This window comes from Schistocerca gregaria, chromosome 7 (genome assembly GCF_023897955.1).
Source record: "Schistocerca gregaria isolate iqSchGreg1 chromosome 7, iqSchGreg1.2, whole genome shotgun sequence".
Taxonomy (NCBI): domain Eukaryota; kingdom Metazoa; phylum Arthropoda; class Insecta; order Orthoptera; family Acrididae; genus Schistocerca; species Schistocerca gregaria.
This window is the reverse complement of record NC_064926.1, coordinates 542,822,786-542,843,576: the sequence shown is the minus strand read 5'-3', so window position 1 is coordinate 542,843,576 and position 20,791 is coordinate 542,822,786. Positions and strand designations below refer to the sequence as shown.

Here is a 20,791-nt window from a genome sequence, read left to right as displayed (position 1 = left end):
CCCCCCCCCCCTCCTCGAGAGAGAGAGTGGCTATTTTTGCTTACAATTCACCAAAAAATTACATCCTGGCTTAGTGATGAGGGAAGGGTTAACCAATGACATGGACGACGTTACCTTCAATTTCCTGAGAACTTAAAGTAGACTATATCATGTGTGCCTTTACAGGAGCACTTGCAATCAGAGATACGTGTTCCAGCTGTTAACAAATTCATGTGGATCACTGGGTTCCTTACACTTTTGATGAAAGATCAAAATGTCCGGAAAAACAGTGATTTGATTGTGTTACTTGTTTTGAAACATTATATAAACTTTATGACTTCGGCTTCTTGCCGTTATTCTGCAAACCAGTAGCCACCCAGCGGGAACTCTGACTGCATAAATCCGGAACAATTTATACCACCCTATGTGGATAACATGCTGTTCATGTTTTTGTGCAGCTTTGTGTTGTCCACAGTACACATGGTATGCTCATATGACATTTAAAAATCTGCTGAGAGGTTGCACAGTGCTTAGCATACTGGACTTGCATTCAGGACGACTGTGGCTCATATGCACACCTGACCATCCAGTTTTCCCTACATCACCCTAGGCACACGTTGGATGGTTACTTTGAAAAGGCACAGCTGATTTCCTTCCCCAGCCTTCCATACAATCCGAGCATGTGCTCAGTCTCCAGTGGCCTCAACGGAGTGTTAAACATTACGCTTCCTTTCTTATTTTAAAACGTACCTCGGAAATTATCACCACGTCAGCTATAGTTTGTCCTTTCATAATTATGTGATTTGCAGATATACACTTTTCTAAAATGTCCCACTTCTGTGGTTATTTCAGTCTTTTAAAGCATTCTACAATAATTAGCTGAATTCTGCAGTACAAGAAGGTGATAATACTGAAATATCTTGATAATGTTGTATGGTGCTGAAGACAATGAAACCACAGGACAAGTAAAAAGTTTAGGATATGAAATAACAAAACTAGTCCCATTTTGCCTTAAAACAAAGGTAAAATTAAACAGAAGCAGGGAGCAGGGAGTGTACACATGCCAGGGCAAGAAAACTATTTCAGAGGAACAGTGAATGCCATTAAACTACAGTTCCTAAGAATATAAATAGTTTTTCCCTAAAAAGTACGATGCCTCTTGGGCATGACTGATTTAGCAGAATATAAAAATTGTATGCAAACTTTATAGAATCACCTCTTGAACTCTATTAGCAATCAAAACCTCATGGAATAACAACACAAAACTGTTCCCATTTTCACAATTGACACACTAAGCAATTCTCAGACAGCTGTCAAGGAAAAAATGAAATTACCATATGGCCTTGTTGGCTGAGAGGCCTCACCGGGGGAATTTCGACTGTCAAGTGCAAGCCTTATTTCAGTCGACAACGCAACACCCAATCCACGAGCGGAGAAAATCTCCAACCCGGCTGAGAATCGAACCCGAGCCCACTGCAGGGGAAGCAAGTGTGTTACCATTCAGCTGACAAGACAGCTGTCAACAATGAACTGTACACAGTACATTATTGAAATTCTTTATATGATCCTTGCAATAATCCAGCTTACCAAATCATAATAAAAATGATCCATTCTTTCTTGGAAATTTGTAACACTTATCAAACCACCCATGTACATTAAATCCAGATATTTTCTAACAAGAATATCCCCAAACCTTGATAAATAATTTTTTGATGAAAATGGCTGTAGAAAGAAAACTTTATGACACAGGTACTCACTCATCTTGATACACCCTCTTCAAAAAATATAGTATCCACAGGTTCTATATGCTGGTATGAACCTTCAACGGGACTTCACCAGCAAGAAATAATGAATCCAAAAAATTCAAAAGCAACTGAAAACCTGTAATTATTCTTCCAACATACTATCTGATTATATCTATGTAGATTCTAAGACATAAAATTTCTCTGACATGTCAGTCAAGTAGCATCATTCTGGCAGCTCTTCTTTCCAAAGTAGCAGCTTTGTTTCCAATTAATTTTATTAAACTTACAATTAGTAAGCACAAATAATTAACATAAATTTAACAATAGTTCATCAGTAATTAAGCTTAACATGTTTCATTTTGTTAATGTATACCTCTCGACTAACTTTGCATCCCAGGTTTCTCCATTATGAGAACCACAGAACAGTGAGTGATAAACGATCAAGACACTGAACAAAAAGTCAGGAACAGTGGACAGGAATTTGATAAATAAACGACAACTTGTCCCCATGCTCAAAAAATGTATGGGATGGAATATGTAGTCCTTTCTCAAGAAACAAAAGAGTAATACAGGTACAAGAAATGAAATTTCATGGAAAAGTGAGCAGACCACTCAACAATGTTGTTCCTGAATGTTTTATATCATCTACCCACCTACCACTAGAACCCAACTCTGACATTGGTGGAACATTAAAGCCCAGTCTTCTGTCTATTATGTCAATTTCTCATGAAATCAGTATACTGCAGCAGTTTCTTGGTCCACCTCCATACCACATTTATTGATCAAAATCTGATATACTGTTGCAGTCACTTTTGTATCCTGTTTCTCGGTCTTCCGCCAATTTCTCTAAGCGACCTTCAGTTTTTGCATTGGAATTCCATGCCAAAGCAGAACACTGATACAATACTGTATCATTAATCATATATAATGGAAAGTCTTCATGCTGTGAGCCAAAGTAGCACTTTCACTGATGCAGTTAACAGGTAACCATGCAATTAAGGCAGAAAAAGATGGCAAGGAAAGTAAAACTAGACATTAAAACAGAAGGCTCAGTATGCAACTAGACAATGGAATCCTTTCAGGACAACTTGAAAAGAGCCCTCAGTCAAACACTCATGTGACAATGGCATGTACAAAAAATCAACTAATCACGATGGGAACATAAATTGAACTTAAAAAGCTAGTGTTGTTCTTTACATATTTCCCATAAACCACTTGAATGTAAGTGGTAGCTTGTACCTTTCACACTATACTGTGTATCATTTTGGAATTTCAATTATGAGTAATAATTTGTTTTCTTTTTCTCTTCAGGTATCTGCGTAATACTTACATATTTATGAACCCACCAATAACAGAAGGGAAAGTACTGAAAATGGAAACACTTGAGCACTTTCGCCTTGGTGTTTGTACTCTTAGCTATGCTATGCTTAATCATGTGCACTGCTGCACACCATGCGAAGAAAAACAAGCTTTTGGAAGAAGTATTACCATCGCCAACACTTTGAATAGTGGTGGAATGTGTTCTTTTCAATGCTAAAAATACAGAATATTGTAAGAATCATACACCAGAGTGGGAAACCTCTGGAAATGTCCTGTAATGTGGCTTTAGTATATTCGTGTAAATTAGAACAAATTAATGTCATTACAGACTAATTAAAGCATTAAAATTATTAGCAACAAATTGCAAGATTCATGGATGAACTGAATTTATGTCACATGAGCATGTAGGATTACATTTTGTACAATAAATATACATGTGTCTTCATTCCACTGTAAGCTTTTATCGCATAAATTGAGTTTGTTACTGCATAGGACCTACCAACCATTACTTGTATCAGCTCCTCCCAACCCAGAGCTGACAGTCACCACTTTTTTCCCGGCAACAATGTAAAATCAATCATACCCCACCTGACAACATAAAACTACAAACTGCTTTCGCTTATCAGGATAAGCCATATCAAGTTGTCCATCACACTTATCATAAAAGGTTTTTCTCTCCGAGATACTGATACATAATACTCTAGGAAAACATAACACCTTCAGCTGGAGCAACTGAGCACTGCCAGTTAAGGTTATACTTTGCATTCAAAGTTACGGATCTTAAGACACTGCTTATGCTAATGAGATATGAGCAATGTTATGTGCATAAACTATTGAGAATATCTATAAAACACACAAAATGATATGAACTTTACCATTAAAATAGTTTGAGGAAAGTATTTCCAATTCCAAATAACAGAAGTGTCATACTTACACCAGGCTGTAAAACCAAGCACAAACCTTCCAGGCTGCTTCATTCTTGTAGAATTCCTTAAAATTATTTTAGATTTTTTGTTCCCTCTCAACAGTATTGGTATCAAACATGGCACATCCAAACATTTATAATGAATGTTTGAGTGTGATAGGTCATCTACCCTTTAAATGTATCAAGATTAGTTCATGAAGGGAAAGGGGCTGTGTGTTTCCTGCCTTGTTACTGAATTCATGTGTTCTCAAATTTACATATACCAAAACAAAAGTGTTTCCCCATCTTCAAATTTATAGGAAGAAGCATAAATCCATTTCTCTGAAATATAATCTGATACCAGGACATTACCTCAATGGAGTAAATGATTAAACTTATTTCTGCACAGCCACTAAGCTTCTACATCAGAATAGAAAAAAAAAAATGTTGCTATGTTACACAGAATATTTGCCAAAATAACTATAACTTACAGTAGGACATTTTCCTCCAAGCAAAGTCAATCTCAAGTGCAACCTGCTTCAGTAATAAACTTTTTCAGAAGGTTCAAGGAGCAACTGACACTTTGTTTAAATTTTCTGACAATATTTTGGTTATCTACATTGTGTATGATTTGTGAATTCAGTTCAATACAACATTTCCAAACTAGCAATGTTGGAAAATAAATTATAAAGAACACTGGATAAGCAGAGGAATGCTCATACTGTAGACACCTCTATATTGTCAATTAACAATGAATAAACAAATATCAATGTTCACAATATCAAACCTGAACTACAGCCTATGTGTGACTAAAAGAGGCAGAGCACTTTAGGAGTACTTTGGCAAACTAATGCAGAAAGTGGGCTCCTAACAAAAACTTGTCTCTTTCAAATGTGTGTAGCTATAATTCAAATACCTCATTCCCACAACAAATTTTTACACACCACCATCACAAACCCCTCATATTTGGTCAAAATTTTGATGCTGCATATAGTATTATCTTGACACCTATTTTGAACACGCAAAGTTTTGGGCTCAATGAGTTATTTGTATCATAACTTTCCTGCCACTGCTAATTTGAAGCAGAAAAATCTTAATACAATGTGCGAAACTTGTTAGCTATGGCCTTAAATTCTCCCATGTTTAAATGCAGGTCAACCCCACAGCAAAAAGCTTGTAATACAGCAAAATGAAAACGTACCACATTATACACTTACATCACCCTGTACATTGAATAGAATTGAACACCTTACTTCCTCTAAACTGAACCACGTAACACGCACATGCGACCAAATAAAAATAATGATGGAAACAGTTCTAATGAAACCCAGAACAACGCAACATTACTGACAAACAAGAGATACTGTTATAATTCAATACGTACCAAAAATAGCCGGAACAAAATTCCATTTTCGCGCAACGCTAAAGAACTTTCGAAAGTAAACAGAAAATAAGCTGATTCACATTAGATACTTTATTCCACTTTAACGCCAGGGAAAACCGTGGCACTCACAACATTGATCTTACAAAAATTTACACATACATTTAATCGTTATCTTCTTCTTCCTCGTCTTCTTGGCTGTTTATCTGGAAGTACCTTAATTCGTAAGTGTCTTTGCCGTTGGCGACAACTCTCAACCAATCCCTCAAATTATTTTTCTTCAAGTACTTTTTGGTGAGGTACTTCAAGTACCTCTTCGAAAAGGGTACATCAGAATTAATGGAAACTTTCGCTTTGTTTCTCTCCAGAGACACATTGTTCCCAAAATTATTGGTTTTTCCGTTGACCTTAATGCGTTCCTGAAGGTACTTCTCGAAATTTGCGACATCCATGATATTGTCCTCAACAGGGTGGGCGCAGTCCACGGTGAACTTAAGAGTAACCTTCTTCTTCTTTATGCCTTTACCTCGAATATGTTGTTTTTTGGACGAGGGTTTCTTAGCAGACACTGCAGCCATTATGCAAACGTGTTGACGCTAAGCAAATGACATGTGACGTTAGTTATCCCTCCATAGACAAATAGGATTAATTACCTTAACATGTTAGCTTGAACACTCACCTGTTCTTACGAAGAATAATTACAAAAAATTTAAATGCGTTGAAACACAAATCACAATCAACCACCACGTGTCCGACACACCACAAATTCACCACTGCAAAGACCTTCGTAAGAGCTACAGGAAACACAGTTCTATAGGAAGTGTACAAAGATTAATGAAATAGTTGCTGCTTGCTGCAGCCAACATTGAACAGCAAAATTCATACGCTTCTGTTTTAAATAGCATATTTCTGTTATTTATTTCACCAAGCAAAATTCTGTAAACATTTGTTGCTTTTAACGATTCTAATAATTACTATATCCAAGACGTGGAGGTGTTCAAATAATAATTTTTGCGCTTCATTCATGGAATCTTTAAAATTTCATGGATAAACTCTCAACACTCTCCACCGGATAGAGATCAGAAAAAATTAATTATCTACATATCGTGGTTGAGGACTCATCCCAGAATATTTCTGTCAGCACATATAAAGGTGGTAGATTTTCGTTGGATAGCGAACGTAAAATACATTTGTAGCATGATTGCGACCCTGCTAGCGAAATATTATTTTTAAAGCGCAGCGTTGTAAACGCCGTTTAGCTCTTCGTCAAGGAATTACCGCAAACATTATAATTTGAGAAACGGATAAATTTGAAACACAGTTACAAACATTTCTTCTAAACTAAACTAATGAATCTCTATACTTCGACTATACAAACTGCTGACGCAGCTTCAGCACAATTGGTTTATTTACGTTTTCGTCATTAACTTTCAGAAAATTAATGTGGGAGCACTCGAAGCTACACATTTGTGACTTCGCTGGAAGAACTCGTTAAGTAAAATTGTTGACATTTTCGGCATCCTAGAAGGTTGAACATCACGAAATTTTGATTTATGGCTGCAATCATCGTATGAAAAAAATAGTTTCTGTTGAAAATCATAAAAATATATTTTTGAAGTTATCCGATTGCAGTAGTGTGTTATTCATCAGCGTTTTCCTTCCTTCCCATTGTACCCAACGTTACGTCTCTGCGTTTCTTAGTAACAACTGAATGTCGACAGTCGATTGCGGTACGAAAGTAGTGAAAGGGTTAAGCGCTAGATGGTACTGCCGTATCATTTTACAGCTTGCAGGTAATTCTATTCAACTACTCAGCAAACGTAATGCATCCAACTCCAAAGCACATTGACGAACGGGAAGCCAAAAGTATGTATGTGTGTGATCAAGACGAAACTTGGATGACAATCAGAATAATAAATATTATACAAGATTTTCATTTCTCATCAGTGTCGTACTGTGAGGAATTACAGGGTGACATTCGCAGTTAAGTTAGTATTTGCACTGTAGTTAATTGGTTATTCAGCATTATTTTTTACAATTTCTGTTGCAGTATATGTGAGATTATGTTGTTGATTCATAGTATAAATGAAAATATTATTTTGAACATTTAAGGGCAGTGACGTGCTGATATCAATAGAAAATTTAGATTTAGAGCCGCCTAACACGGAATATCCAGCCTGATATTCGTTCCGTAGGTGTGAATTTAGGATTGTAATGCACCTGTAAATCACGAATTGAAAGAATATAACAGCACGCATATTGCAAAGTGTTCTAAGGGAACTACATGTCAGCGTAACTCAAATCTAGGATGCACTTGCAACCTACCTGCAAAAGGCCGGAAAACTTAATGGTCCTACAATAATCCAACGACTTTCACAGAAGTAACTTTCTGATCTTCATTTGAAAGGTACTATAAATCACCTTCGTGTAAGGGAGCGTTAGTCCCATACGACAGCTACTGTTAGATCACCTAAATCAGCATTTCTGAATTTTGTCGACAAGTGGAACCACTTTCATTTTCGAACGCAGGCTTGTTACTATAGAATTATTTTAGAGCACCATTCAGTAAATTATTCTTTGCAACAAAAGTGGCAGTTACAGGTCTTCCGATAACATTTAATTACTTATTAACGCAACAATTCCTTTTTATATAATTTATTTAAATTTATGAAAAAGGTATTTTTTAATGGTGCATTTCTTTCTCTCCTTTTTTGGGATAAAGTATACAACATTTCATAAGCAAGACATAAAACTGCAAATTTCTGTAATAAACTAACATACTCTCTATATGTAAAGTTACAAAGTGTAAAGCTACTCATTTTTCTCGCGAAATACGATAGTGCCATACAGATCGCTGTGGATGGGATCTACTGTGACGGACGGCGGTAACAGTTTGAAGAGTCAGTTTTTTTTTTTCGTGGAAGCGTCAATTTTAATTGTTGTTTTTCAAAAATACTTTCTTGAATGTCATTAAAAAAAGGCTTGTACGTCCCGCGGAACACCTGTGTGATCCTCACAGATCCCCATGGTTCTGCAGAACACTGTCCAAGAAAAGCTAACATGAAGCAGTTCTTGAGATATGTGCAGCTGTATTTCATATCATTACGATGTGTCATGTTAATGCGTAAAAGCTTGGTTCTTTGAGGAATCTACACTTTTTGCCAGACAAGCAATGTCCCATCCTTCGCAAAAATGCTCAAAAACTGTGATGTGGTCATTTAGTTCTGCCAATAGCAATATTAGAGGAGGTGAAATATCATTACTACAGTTTTTAAACAATCTGATAAATGATAAAGATGAGGGATTCGCCAGTGCAGCCCAGGCTCTCAAGGATGGCCGGCATTTTCTTCAGTCTAGATCTACTTTTTACACATCTGGTGCTCAAATGGCAGATTCTACATCAGCATCCATACTCTGCAATCCACTGTGAAGTACACGGCACAGGATGCTTCCCAATGAACAATATATTAGTGTTTCTTCCCATTCTGGGCACATCTGGAGTGCGGGAAGTGATTGTTTAAATGCTTACGTGCACTCTTATCGTGTATTTGCGTTCCTTATGAGAGCTAGACGTAAGACACTGTAGCATATTACTGTGTTCTTCACTTAATACCGGTTCCTGGAACTTTGTGAGGATAACGATGACAGTAATTGTAGGATAACGATGGCTCTAGGAAACCCAGAAGTATCAGCGTAAGGGCGAAAGAAATGCTTCCAACCTACAGGTGAGTATTTTAAAAGCCTAATGGTAAACTGCCGTAGCATTCGAAACAAAGTGCCACAGTTTGAAGCGCTCATGAAAGGCAGTGAAGCTCACATAATACACGGTACAGAAAGCTGCTTGAAACCTGAAATTTTTAGGAGTGAGATTTTTGCTGAAAATTTAAGTGCATATTGGAAGAATAGACAGATGAGAAATGGAGGTGGAGTATTTGTCGCAGAAGACAAGAAATTCAAATCCACTGAGATAGTTTGGACAACACATAGTATCAGGGGTGGGCATGAAATTATAATTAGATCCCTCTGTCGCACACCAGGCTCATCTGCTGGTGTAACTCAAAACTTAAGAGAAAAGCTCAGTTCATATGTACGTAAGTTACCCAGCTATACTTGCAATCATTGGTGGAAACTTAAATCATCCAACAATCAGTTGGGAAAATTCCAATTTTGATCGTGGTTGGCGTGGTAAGATATGCTGTGAAAGTTTACTAAATGCGTTCTCTGAAAACTATCTAGATCAGATAGTTAGGAACCCCACTCATGATGGAAATATGTAGGATCTAATGGCAACAAATAAATCTGACCTCTTAGAGGATGTCCACATCGAAACTGGTATTAGTGACTATGACGCGGTTGTGGTAACAATGATTATCAAAGTACAACTAAAACAAGCAGAAAGATATATATGTTCAGTAAACTAAATAAACAATCAGTAGCGTCATATGTCAATTAAAAACTTGACACTTTCAACACAGGTTAGGAGCATGTAGAGGAACTGTGGTTTAAGTTTAAAAGAATAGTTGATCAGGCACTGAATAGATATGTACGCGGTAGAACAGTTCATAATGAGAAGGAACCTCCATGGCATACAGCGACTGTAAAGAAATTTCTAAACAAATAGAGATTACTGCATAATAGGTACAAAACAAAGGGCTATAGATAGAGAGATACTGAATTAAATACGTATGGCTATCAAGAGAGCAGTGCGTGATGAAATGTTCAACTCCGTTACCAAATGTCTCTTTACTAAGGAAAACCCAGGAGATTTGCCGCAGTTTAATCGTCGTACCCTGAAAAGATGAGTGAAAGAAGTATTAGTGTCAGTAGCATTGAGAAACAGCTGAAATCATTCAAACTGAACAAAGCCTCAGGTCTCTGTGGAATCCCTGTCAGATTCCATACTAAATTTGCGGCTGAGTTAGCCTCTCTCCTAGGTATAATCTATCGTAGATCCCTCTAGCAAAAGACCATGCCAGATCTTGAAAAAAGGTACAGGTCACACCCGTCTACAAGAAGGACAATAGAAGTAATCCTATGTTCTTGACATCAGTTTGTTGTAGGATCTTAGAGCATATTCTGACCTCAAACATTATGAGCTATCACAAACAGAATGACCTCATTCGTGCCAACCAACATGGATTTCGAAAACATCGATCATGTGAAAACCAACTCCCACTTTTCACACATGACATAGAGAAAGCTTTGGATCAATGCAGCCAGGTAGATGCAGTATTACTTGATTTCTGAAACCATTTAAGTCATTACTGCATCTATGCTTATTGTAAAAAGTACGATCATATGGGGTATCAAATGAAATTTGTGATGAGATTGAGGACTTTTTGGTAGAGAGGACACAACATGTTACCTTGTATGGAGAGTCATCGTCAGTTGTAGAAGTAACTTCGGGTGTGCCCCAGGCAAGTGTGTTGGGACCCTTGCTGTTCACGTTGTATATTAATGACCTTGCAGAAAATGTTTACAGTAAAATCAGCCCTTTTGCAGACTGTTGTCTATAATGAAGTACTATCTGAAAGAAGCAGCATAAATATCAGCTAGATCTTGATAAGATTTCAATGTGGTGCAGAGATTGGCAACTTGCTCTAAATGTACAGAAATGAAATACTTTGCATTTCGGAAAACTAAAAAGCATAATATCTTATGACCATGATATCAATGAGTCACTGTTGGAATGGACCAACAAATACCTGAGTGTAACCCTTTGTAGGGATATGAAATGGAATGATCATAAATGGGTTCAGTCGTGGGTGAAGCATCTGTTAGTTGTTGGTTTATTGGTAGAATACTGGACAAGTGCCTTCAGTTTACAAAGGAATTTCTTACAAATCACTTGTGTGACTGGCTCTAGGATATTGCTCAAGCGTGTTGGACTCGTACCAGATAGCAGTAACAGCTGATACTGAACATATACAGAGAAGGGCAGCATGAGCGATCACAGGTTTGTTTAATCCATGGGAGAATGTCACAGAGCTACTGAAGTAACTGAACTGGAAGACTGTTGAAGATAGACATAGACTGTCTCGAGAAAGTCTATTAACAAAGTTTCAAGAACTGGCATTTAATGATTAGGAACATACTACAACCTCGTACATATTGCTCACCTAGGGATCATGTAGATAAGTTTAGAATAATCACTGCACACACAGAGGCTTTCAAACAACCATTCTTCCTGTCCACCATAAATGAATGGAACGGGCAGAAACTCCAGTACCTGGTACAATGGGACGTACCCTCTGCCATGCACCTCACAGTGGTTTGCAGAGTATATGCACTGAAGGGCCAAAGAAACTGGAGTATTGGGGCAAGGGGTATTCTGGTACACTCTACATTGTTGCCAGATGTATCCAAGATGCCGGTGATAACGTCATCCAAGATGGCGGCGTGTAGACTAGGCAACAGCGTATGACGTCATCCGAGATGGCGGCCATGACATCAGCTGATGACGTAAGTACCGTTATCCAAGATGGCGGCTTTTGGCCGGAAAGTGTCATACCCTCTCCTCTTCCATCCCCCAGAAAAGTGGTGGGAAGTTCAAATTGCAACAGGATAATGCATCACATTAAGAAAATGGCGGGAAAGAAAGGGAAATTGGGCTACTTTCACTAAACTAAGTCATCCGACTGCCACTTGTTCCTAGGAACTGGCGCCAAGTTTGAATTTTGGCAGGAAGATTAGTCACTTGTGGTTTCTCTACTAACCTAAGAAAATGGCGTGAAGGAAAGGACATTTGACCTAACCTCAGTCACCCAACCACTACCACCTCCTTAGGTTTCATGGGAAAAGGACTCAACCAGTGGTGGACATAAGTATTTATTTAATCAATTTCATGCAGCACAGCCACCCAGTGTGTTCACCATGAGGTCCAGACTTCAACTGATCTAGTACACAGTACCACCACCAGAGAGCACTCTCATCTGTGATGTAATCCAAGGTGGCGAATAGAAATGGCGGGAAACAGTGTGTTTGCCATGAGGTCCAGACTAAAACTGACCTAGTACACAGCACCACAACGAGAGGGCGTTACTGTGATGTCAGCTGATGACACATGTACATTTACACAAGATGGCGGCAAACAGTGTGTTCACCGCATGACTTGGTACATAGCACTGGCACCAAAGGACGCTGTCGTCCCTGACATCACCCAAGATGTTGGCAAACATTGTGGTCGCCACGTGGTCTAGGACACAGCCAGAGCACACTCCCGTTATGTAATCCAAGATCGTCGCTCGCAGTACATGAAACACGTGTCACCCTCGCCCCACCTGTAGTCAAGCGCTGAGAGAGAGATGCTGCAATACTTCCTCTCTCATGTGTTTCTAACGGGTCACGCACCACGTGTATAGCCTGCGAGCACGCGAATGCTGACGTCATAGCCTCTAGCCCGCACACTCATACTGGTGCCACAGATCGTCTTCTAGAAATGTGCTAACGATTGTAGTGGAGCACATGTGACACATCACGCATCTAACGTATGAATTTCGTAAGTACTTAATTCCAGCTGGCCGGAGTGGCCGTGCAATTCTGGGTGCTACAGACTGGAGCAGAGTGGTCGCTATGGTCGCATGTTCGAATCCTGCCTCGGGCATGGATGTCCTTAGGTTAGTTAGGTTTAATTAGTTCTAAGTTCTAGGTGACTGATAACCTCAGCAGTTAAGTCGCGTAGCGCTCAGAGCCATTTGAACCAACTTAATTCCAATCCAATTTTAATGATATTCGATAACTGAATGTATAACTTGGAGGTTCAGTGATCAAATGAGAAGTTTGAGATTTTCCCACCAGGAGTGCAGCCATCATTCATTCTTTCATGACATAGCACCCCCCACCCCTAGAATGCTGCACTCCTATTGGCTACTGCATTAGTGACGTGATTCGACGCCATAGAAGCTATATAAGCCAAACCACAACCGAACTCGCCCTCAGTCTGCTTATGTACTTCGTCCAGAGGTCAATCGTTGTATTTTCATTCTCATCATGAAGCGTACAAGCAGCGACAACAGCAGGAGCAGCGGCAAGCACTGCCGAGGAGATGAAAGTCAATTACCTGGTAAGTACTTTTTCGGTGTTCAAATATCTGTTTAAGCCACAGTCCACAAACTGCTTCGCAATTTAACAGATTCTGTGTCTGTGTTCAATGTTTGTTTGCGCTATATCTGTTTTGGACCACAGTCTATACAGACTGCTGTGCCCTTTAACCGATTCTATGTATGTGTTATATCTGTTTCAGCCACAGTCCACAAACTGCAGCGCCCTTTAACAGATTCTGTGTCTGTGTTATGTGTTATATCTGTTTGGGCTACAGTCCACAGACTGCTGTGCACCCTTTAACGGAGTTTGTGTATGTATGTTTGTATGTGCATGCTAGAGAGATTTTTTTCCATACTGGATATTATACTCAGTCTTTTCTGTCTTTCTAGAATTGATTCCTCACATGCTGGCTGAGCTAGCCTATCAGCTAGAGGTCGAGAGGGCTGAAGCACAGTGCAAACGTAAGTACATTTGTAAAGCGTAGTTCTTAGATAAAATAATTTCGTGTAATATATATTTTTTTCCAAGTGCCTGGACTGAGCTGTCAGAGACATATTATTTTCCTTTCTTTCTAGATGATTCTATGCATAGGGAGGGGGCTGCTGAGGGTGTCGTGCAAGGTGGGGGTAAAATCCCTGACTGGGTTCGCGAGATGGTAGCTACTGTGGATGAAGAAGAAGAAACCGAAAGGCGTGAGTGTATGGCCCTTTTAGATGAGGCGGCAGATATACCTCAGTGGGTGGGAGAATTCACTGAATGTGCTGATGAGTTACTCAAGCCATGAAGGCAGAGTGGAGAAGGGGAATATTTTTGAACTTTATCATTACAGAAAATAATTACCATTATTTAGCCTTAAAATTTATTGTTTTAAATCTAGATCATTAAATTTATTTTTTCTTATTTATGCTACAGGCATATCACACAAAGTACATCGTGTATCTAGAGCGGTTGCGGGGGCGAGAATTACCCACACACCACAGAGACACCCAGCACTGTGTATAGCGTCAATCACAGCTGCACGAGAGGCGGCAGCAGCACCTGCCCTCGCACTGCCGCAAAGCCTCTGGCGCCCATGGGAACTCAGCCGACAGAAGAAGACGAACAAGGGTATCTGTCTCCCACCTCACCGGTCAGTAAATGGGACATCAGACCCGAGGGGCCATCACTGCAGGCCGATTATTACCACCGACCATCACCGCCTCCACCCCCTCGGAGAGTTCGCCCCTTCTGTCAATGAAAGGTGTGTGTACCAAGGTCCATACCCCTCGCTATAGCTGACACACCTTCATCAGCCCCGTCATTGACGTGCTGCACTCTTACTTGTAGTAGTAGTACTAGTAATATTGATTATCCTATGGCACGTGGAAGTGTTCTCCCCCCATGCTATTCATAGTGAAGGACATCAGAATAACAGTATAATGACCCTTCTAGAATACTCAGCAGTTGATAGTGCTTTTGAGGGGCATATCTCATTCACAAGGACTGAGAATCCGGTAAGGAGGTACCGTGACCCTGTCGAGGTTTTGGAAGTGTGCCTCCATGTCTTGGAGAGCGAGCTTATCAAAGTCCCAGACGATCCGTGATTTAACGCTATTAAATGCAGTGCAGTACTATGCTTCAAGTTGAATCACCTACCTAAACATACATGTGATACAGAGGCTACAGCTCTGCTCTATGTATGGGCTGTGGCGTTATTTCTCGGAGCACACCCATTGCTGAGTGGTATCGTGAATCCATCTTGAGTGCTATAATGGCCTGATTTTCCAAATGGAAGTATGCAGGCCTGTTAAAGTGCTCAGCGGTGTACCACTCCTTATCATCCACATACATGTCTATGATCCGGTAAATGGAAGTTATAGTTATATTATGTTCTCTGAGGATATCGCTAACAAGAAGGCATGCATTAATGTCGCAAATACAAATGATGATGCTTGTTTTGCGTGGTCAGTCCTGGCTTGTGAGAGAAATTACAAGACAAATCCACAGCATCTGAACAGTTACAAAGTCCATGATACTAAGACCTATTATAATTTTGATGGTATAGAGCTACCCATAAAATTCCAGGTGCAGAATACCGGAGTATCGGTTCACATTTATGGCCTGGAGAAGAATAATGACAAGTCAGATGAGCAAGACAAGCACACCATTTATCAAAATTTTCAGGTGAGTGAGAGCTGCATGTAAACATGCTGGTCTTCTCTGAAGGTGATAATTATCACTATGTTTGGATCAGAGACATATCCCGCCTCCTTTGTTCTCAGGTAACAAACGGTGTTTAAGGTGACTAAAATATTTTTCATCAGAAGAGTTATTAGCCATACATCTGTTAGATTGTGCTTCCAAGGATCCGGTACGTGTCATTATGCCCACAGAGGATAATAACTTCATTAAATTTCAAAATGCTCACCACCAGCAATGATGTCCTTTTGTAGTGTATGCCAGCTTTGAATGCCTGCTAGCTCCTACTACTCATTGTGAAGGGAACCCCTTAGCCTCACATACATCCTTCACACAAAAACTTGTACCTTATGCAGCAGCGTTCCAAGTTGTATGTGGATATGATTCTAAACTTAACTGCTATGAGTCTTACGTTGGAGACGATCCTGCGGTTTGGCTCCTCACTGAACATGAAAAACTTTCATAGGGAGTTGATAAGCTCTACAACACCAACATTCCCATGACCAAATCAAAGGGTGATGATGAATTGCATGAAAAGGCTGTTAATTGTCATATTTATGGGCTACCATTAGATAGAAAAGCAGAAATCCCCATAGAGATCATTATCATCTTTGGGGAAAGTTCTGCGTTGCAGCTCATAATGCATGCAATTTGAGGTATAAGTTACCATGGCACATACCTGTCTTTTTTCATAATTTGAGTGGGTATGACACTCATTTTCTCGTTGAGCATGTGGCTAATTTCAGTATGAAGTATGATCAGGTCAGCATCCTCCCTGAAAGTGTTTAGAAATATATTTCTCTCTCAAAATGAATGATGCCAAAAATTATGCTCCACTTCCTTGATTCTTTATGCTTCATGCAGACTTCACTTCAGAAACTCGTTGAATCTTTACCTCGGAATGATATGCATACCACTCTATCTGCATTTCCTGATGAGGAAAAGTTCCAACTTGCCACTAGGAAAGGAGTTTGCCCATATGAGTATGTTTATAGTATGGCAAAACTCAATGAAATCAGGCTTCCTGACACATCTGCATTTACCAGTCGTCTCACAGGCGATGCCATAACTACAGCAGATTATGAGCATCTCGTGAATATCTGGTGGGAATTCAGTTTCCCCAATTTGGGAGAATATGCAAGACTATACATGGACACAGACGTGCATTTGCTTGCAGATGTTTCCGAAAAGTTCCTGAGTGTATGTATGGCCACGTAATCTCTAGACCCCGCCTTTTATTACACGGCATCTGGGTTGTCCTGGGACGCCATGCTCAAAAACATGGAGCTAGCATCGAACTTCTGACTGATGCTGCAATGCTTCTATTTTTTGAGCACGGAATCCGTGAGGGACTTTTTCAATGCATTCACAGGAATGCCGAGGCAAATAACGTATGGATGGGTGTCGTGTTTAACGTACCCCTTGATTCAAGTTACATTAAGTACTTAGATGTGTACAACTTGTAAGGGATTAGGTGGAAAAATAATGGGTCTTGCGGCCGATTCTGATGTAGGGTATATGCTTGAGAGAGACATCACATATCCTAATAACTTGCATGGAATGACAAGCAACTTGCCGTTAAGCCCAGAGCAACAAATCTGCGAGGAAGCACAATCCCTAAACTGTTGGTTGCTGTTGGAGATCAGCAGAGGTATATTATTCATTATTGTAACCTCTAGCAGTGCCTCAGCTTAGGGATGAAGTTTGTTACAATCACCCAAGTAATCCCCCTGGTTGAAGAAATATATTGAACTAAATACCGAAAAGAGGGTGGTCACAAGTAATGGTTCTGAAAAAGATTTTTATAAATTAGTGAACAATCCCATTTTCTGGAAAACTATGCAGAATGTAAGAAATGAACGTGATATTTTGATTAAAACCGCATGGGAAGTGTGTTATGGTGTGAGAAAGTGTATCACCAGGCTAAAAATTGAGCATGCCACCATCTTCAATTAAAACTTTGTTGCTGTGGAGATGTCGAAGAGTGCAGTAGAGTTTATGAAGCCTGTTACTTGGGGATGTGCATACTGGATATCTCCAAATTCTACATGTACTGTTTCCACTATCAGTTTGCGAAATCTTATTTTGTAGAACCAAAGTTGCTTTATATTGTCTCCTCATGACGATAAAAGAGTCACTAGTGAGGATGGGTTGGAAACCCTCCCAAACTACCACTATTTACTTGAATCGGAAGTAGGGTTGGAGGACTCTGATTGAGAGATAGAGAGAGAATGAGTGTGTGAATGGGATGAGGGGGTTTATACATCAAATAGTGTGGGTCTTTTATCATAGTGTAATTATTGGTTGTGTGTGTGATGTGTGGTGTGAGTGTGTGTGCATATATGGGGGTGTAAAAATATGTATGCATGTGTGTGTGTGTGTGACAGAGAGAGAGAGAGAGAGAGAGAGAGAGAGAGAGAGAGAGAGAGAGATTGTAAAATATGTATGAATGTGTAAATACATCCTTTTATATATATATATATAAAAACAAAGATTCCAAGACTTACCAAGCGGGAAAGCTCCAGTAGATAGGCACAATGAATAAAACACACAAACACACACACAGAATTTCGAGCTTTCGCAACCGGCGGCTGCTTCGTCAGGAAAGAGGGAAGGAAAAGGAAAGATGAAAGGATGTGGGTTTTAAGGGAGAGGGTAAGGAGTCATTCCAATCCCGGGAGCGGAAAGACTTACCTTAGGGGGAAATAGGATAGGTATATACTCGCGCGCGCGCGCGCGCGCGCACACACACACACACACACACACACACACACACACACACATATCCATTCCTTCATACACAGACACAAGCAGACATATTTAAAGGCAAAGAGTAAGGGCAGAGATGTAAGTCGAGGCAGAAGTGTGGAGGCAAAGATGTTGCTGAAAGACAGGTGAGGAATGAGTGGCGGATATCGAGAAGAGAGGATATACTGAAGGGCAAGTTCTCATCTCCGGAGTTCGGATAGGTTGGTATTGGTAGGAAGTATCCAGATAACTCGGACGGTGTAACACTGTGCCAAGACGTGCTGGCCGTGCACCAAGGCATGTTTAGCCACAGGGTGATCCTCATTACCAACAAACACTGTCTGCCTGTGTCCATTCATGCGAATTGACAGTTTGTTGCTGGTCATTCCCACATAGAAAGCATCACAGTGTAGGCAGGTCAGTTGGTAAATCACGTGGGTGCTTTCACACGTGGCTCTGCCTTTGATCGTGTTCACCTTCCGGGTTATAGGACTGGAGTAGGTGGTGGTGGGAGGGTGCATAGGACAGGTTTTACACCGGGAGCGGTTGCAAGGGTAGGAGCCAGAGGGTAGGGAAGGTGGTTTGGGGATATCATAGGGATGAACCAAGAGCTTACGAAGGTTAGGTGGACGGCGGACAGACACTCTTGGTGGAGTAGGGAGGATTTCATGAAGGATGCATCTCATTTCAGGGGAAGGATTTTAGGAAGTCGTATCCCTGCTGGAGAGCCACATTCAGAGTCTGATCCAGTCCCGGGAAGTATCCTGTCACAAGTGGGGCACTTTTGGGGTACTTCTGTGAGAGGTTCTGGGTTTGAGGGGATGAGGAAGTGGCTCTGGTTATCTGCTTCTGTACCAGGTTGGGAAGGTAGTTGCGGGATGCGAAAGCTGTTTTCAGGTTGTTGGTGTAATGGTCCAGGGATTCAGGACTGGAGCAGATTCGTTTGCCACGAAGGCCTAGGCTGTAGGGAAGGGTCCGTTTGATATAGAATGGGTGGCAGCTGTCATAATGGAGGTACTGTTGCTTGTTGGTGGGTTTGATGTGGATGGATGTGTAAAGCTGGCCATTGGACAGATGGAGGTCAACATCAAGGAAAGTGGCATGGGATTTGGAGTAGGACCAGGTGAATCTGATGGAACCAAAGGAGTTGAGGTTGGAGATGAAATTCTTTAGTTGTTCTTCACTGTGAGTCCAGATCATGAAGATGTCATCAATAAATCTGTACGAAACTTTGGGTTGGCAGGCTTGGGTAACCAAGAAGGCTTCCTCCAAGAGACCCATAAATAGGTTGGCATACGAGGGGGCCATCCTGGTACCCATGGCTGTTCCCTTTAATTGTTGGTATGTCTGGCCTTCAAAAGTGAAGAAGTTGTGGGTCAGGATGAAGCTGGATAAGGTGACGAGGAAAGAGTTTTAGGTAGGGTGGCAGGTGATTGGCGTGAAAGGAAGTGCTCCATTGCAGCGAGGCCCTGGACGTGCGGGATATTTGTGTATAGGGAAGTGGCATCAATGGTTACAAGGATGGTTTCCGGGCTTAACAGACTGGGTACGGATTCCAGGCGTTCGAGAAAGTGGTTGGTGTCTTTGATAAATGATGGGAGACTGCATGTTAAGGGTTGAAGGTGTTGATCTACGTAGGCAGAGATACGTTCTGTGGGGGCTTGGTTACCAGCTACAATGGGGCGGCAAGGATGTTTGGGTTAGTGAATTTTAGGAAGTAGGTAGAAGATAGGAGTGCGAGGTGTCAGCGAGGTGGCGCAGTGGTTAGCACACTGGACTCGCATTCGGGAGGACGACGGTTCAATCCCGTCTCCGGCCATCCTGATTTAGGTTTTCCGTGATTTCCCTAAATCGCTTCAGGCAAATGCCGGGATGGTTCCTTTGAAAGGGCACGGCCGATTTCCTTCCCCATCCTTCCCTCGCCTGAGCTTGCGCTCCGTCTCTAATGACCTAGCTGTCGACGGGACGTTAAACGCTAATATACTACTCGAGGTGTCGGTGGGGTCAGGAGTTTGATGGAGTCAGGTGAAAGGTTTTGTAGGGGGCCTAAGGTTCTGAGGATTCCTTGAAGCTCCGCCTGGACATCAGGAATGGGATTACCTTGGCAAACTTTGTACGTAGAGTCGTCGGAAAGCTGACGCAGTCCCTCAGCCACATACTCCCGACGATCAAGTACCACGGTCGTGGAACCCTTGTCAGCTGGAAGAATGATGATGGATCGGTCAGCTTTCAGATCACGGATAGCCTGGGCTTCAGCTGTGGTGATGTTGGGAGTAGGATTAAGGTTTTTCAAGAAAGATTGAGAGGCAAGGCTGGAAGTGAGAAATTCCTGGAAGGTTTGGAGAGGGTGATTTTGAGGAAGAGGAGGTGGGTCCTGCTGTGATGGAGGGTGGAACTGTTCCAGGCAGGGTTCAATTTGGATAGTGTCTTGGGGAGTTGGATCATTAGGAGTGGGATCAGGATTATTTTTCTTCGTGGCAAAGTGATATTTCC

The 20,791-nt window shown here is 40.9% G+C and overlaps 2 protein-coding genes across 3 annotated transcripts in view; one reads left to right on the top strand and one right to left on the bottom strand.

Annotated features, from left to right (window-relative positions):
* The window catches only part of LOC126281158 (serine/threonine-protein kinase ULK3), a 124,341-nt gene extending 120,852 nt beyond the window's left edge, over positions 1-3,489 (top strand). For both annotated transcript variants that reach the window (XR_007551224.1, XR_007551225.1), the window contains one exon: positions 3,036-3,489. The gene's annotated coding sequence lies outside the window, so the exon portion shown is untranslated. The remainder of the gene's footprint in view (positions 1-3,035) is intronic.
* A 1,910-nt stretch (positions 3,490-5,399) lies between these two features.
* On the bottom strand, positions 5,400-6,138 carry LOC126281159 (60S ribosomal protein L22-like). Its single transcript, XM_049979827.1, has 2 exons — positions 6,009-6,138; positions 5,400-5,925 (listed from the first exon to the last, which is right to left on the bottom strand). Exon 2 carries the CDS (start codon positions 5,905-5,907, stop codon positions 5,494-5,496), a length of 414 nt encoding a protein of 137 aa, XP_049835784.1. The 5' UTR covers positions 5,908-5,925; positions 6,009-6,138; the 3' UTR covers positions 5,400-5,493.
* Between the last annotated feature and the right edge of the window lie 14,653 nt (positions 6,139-20,791).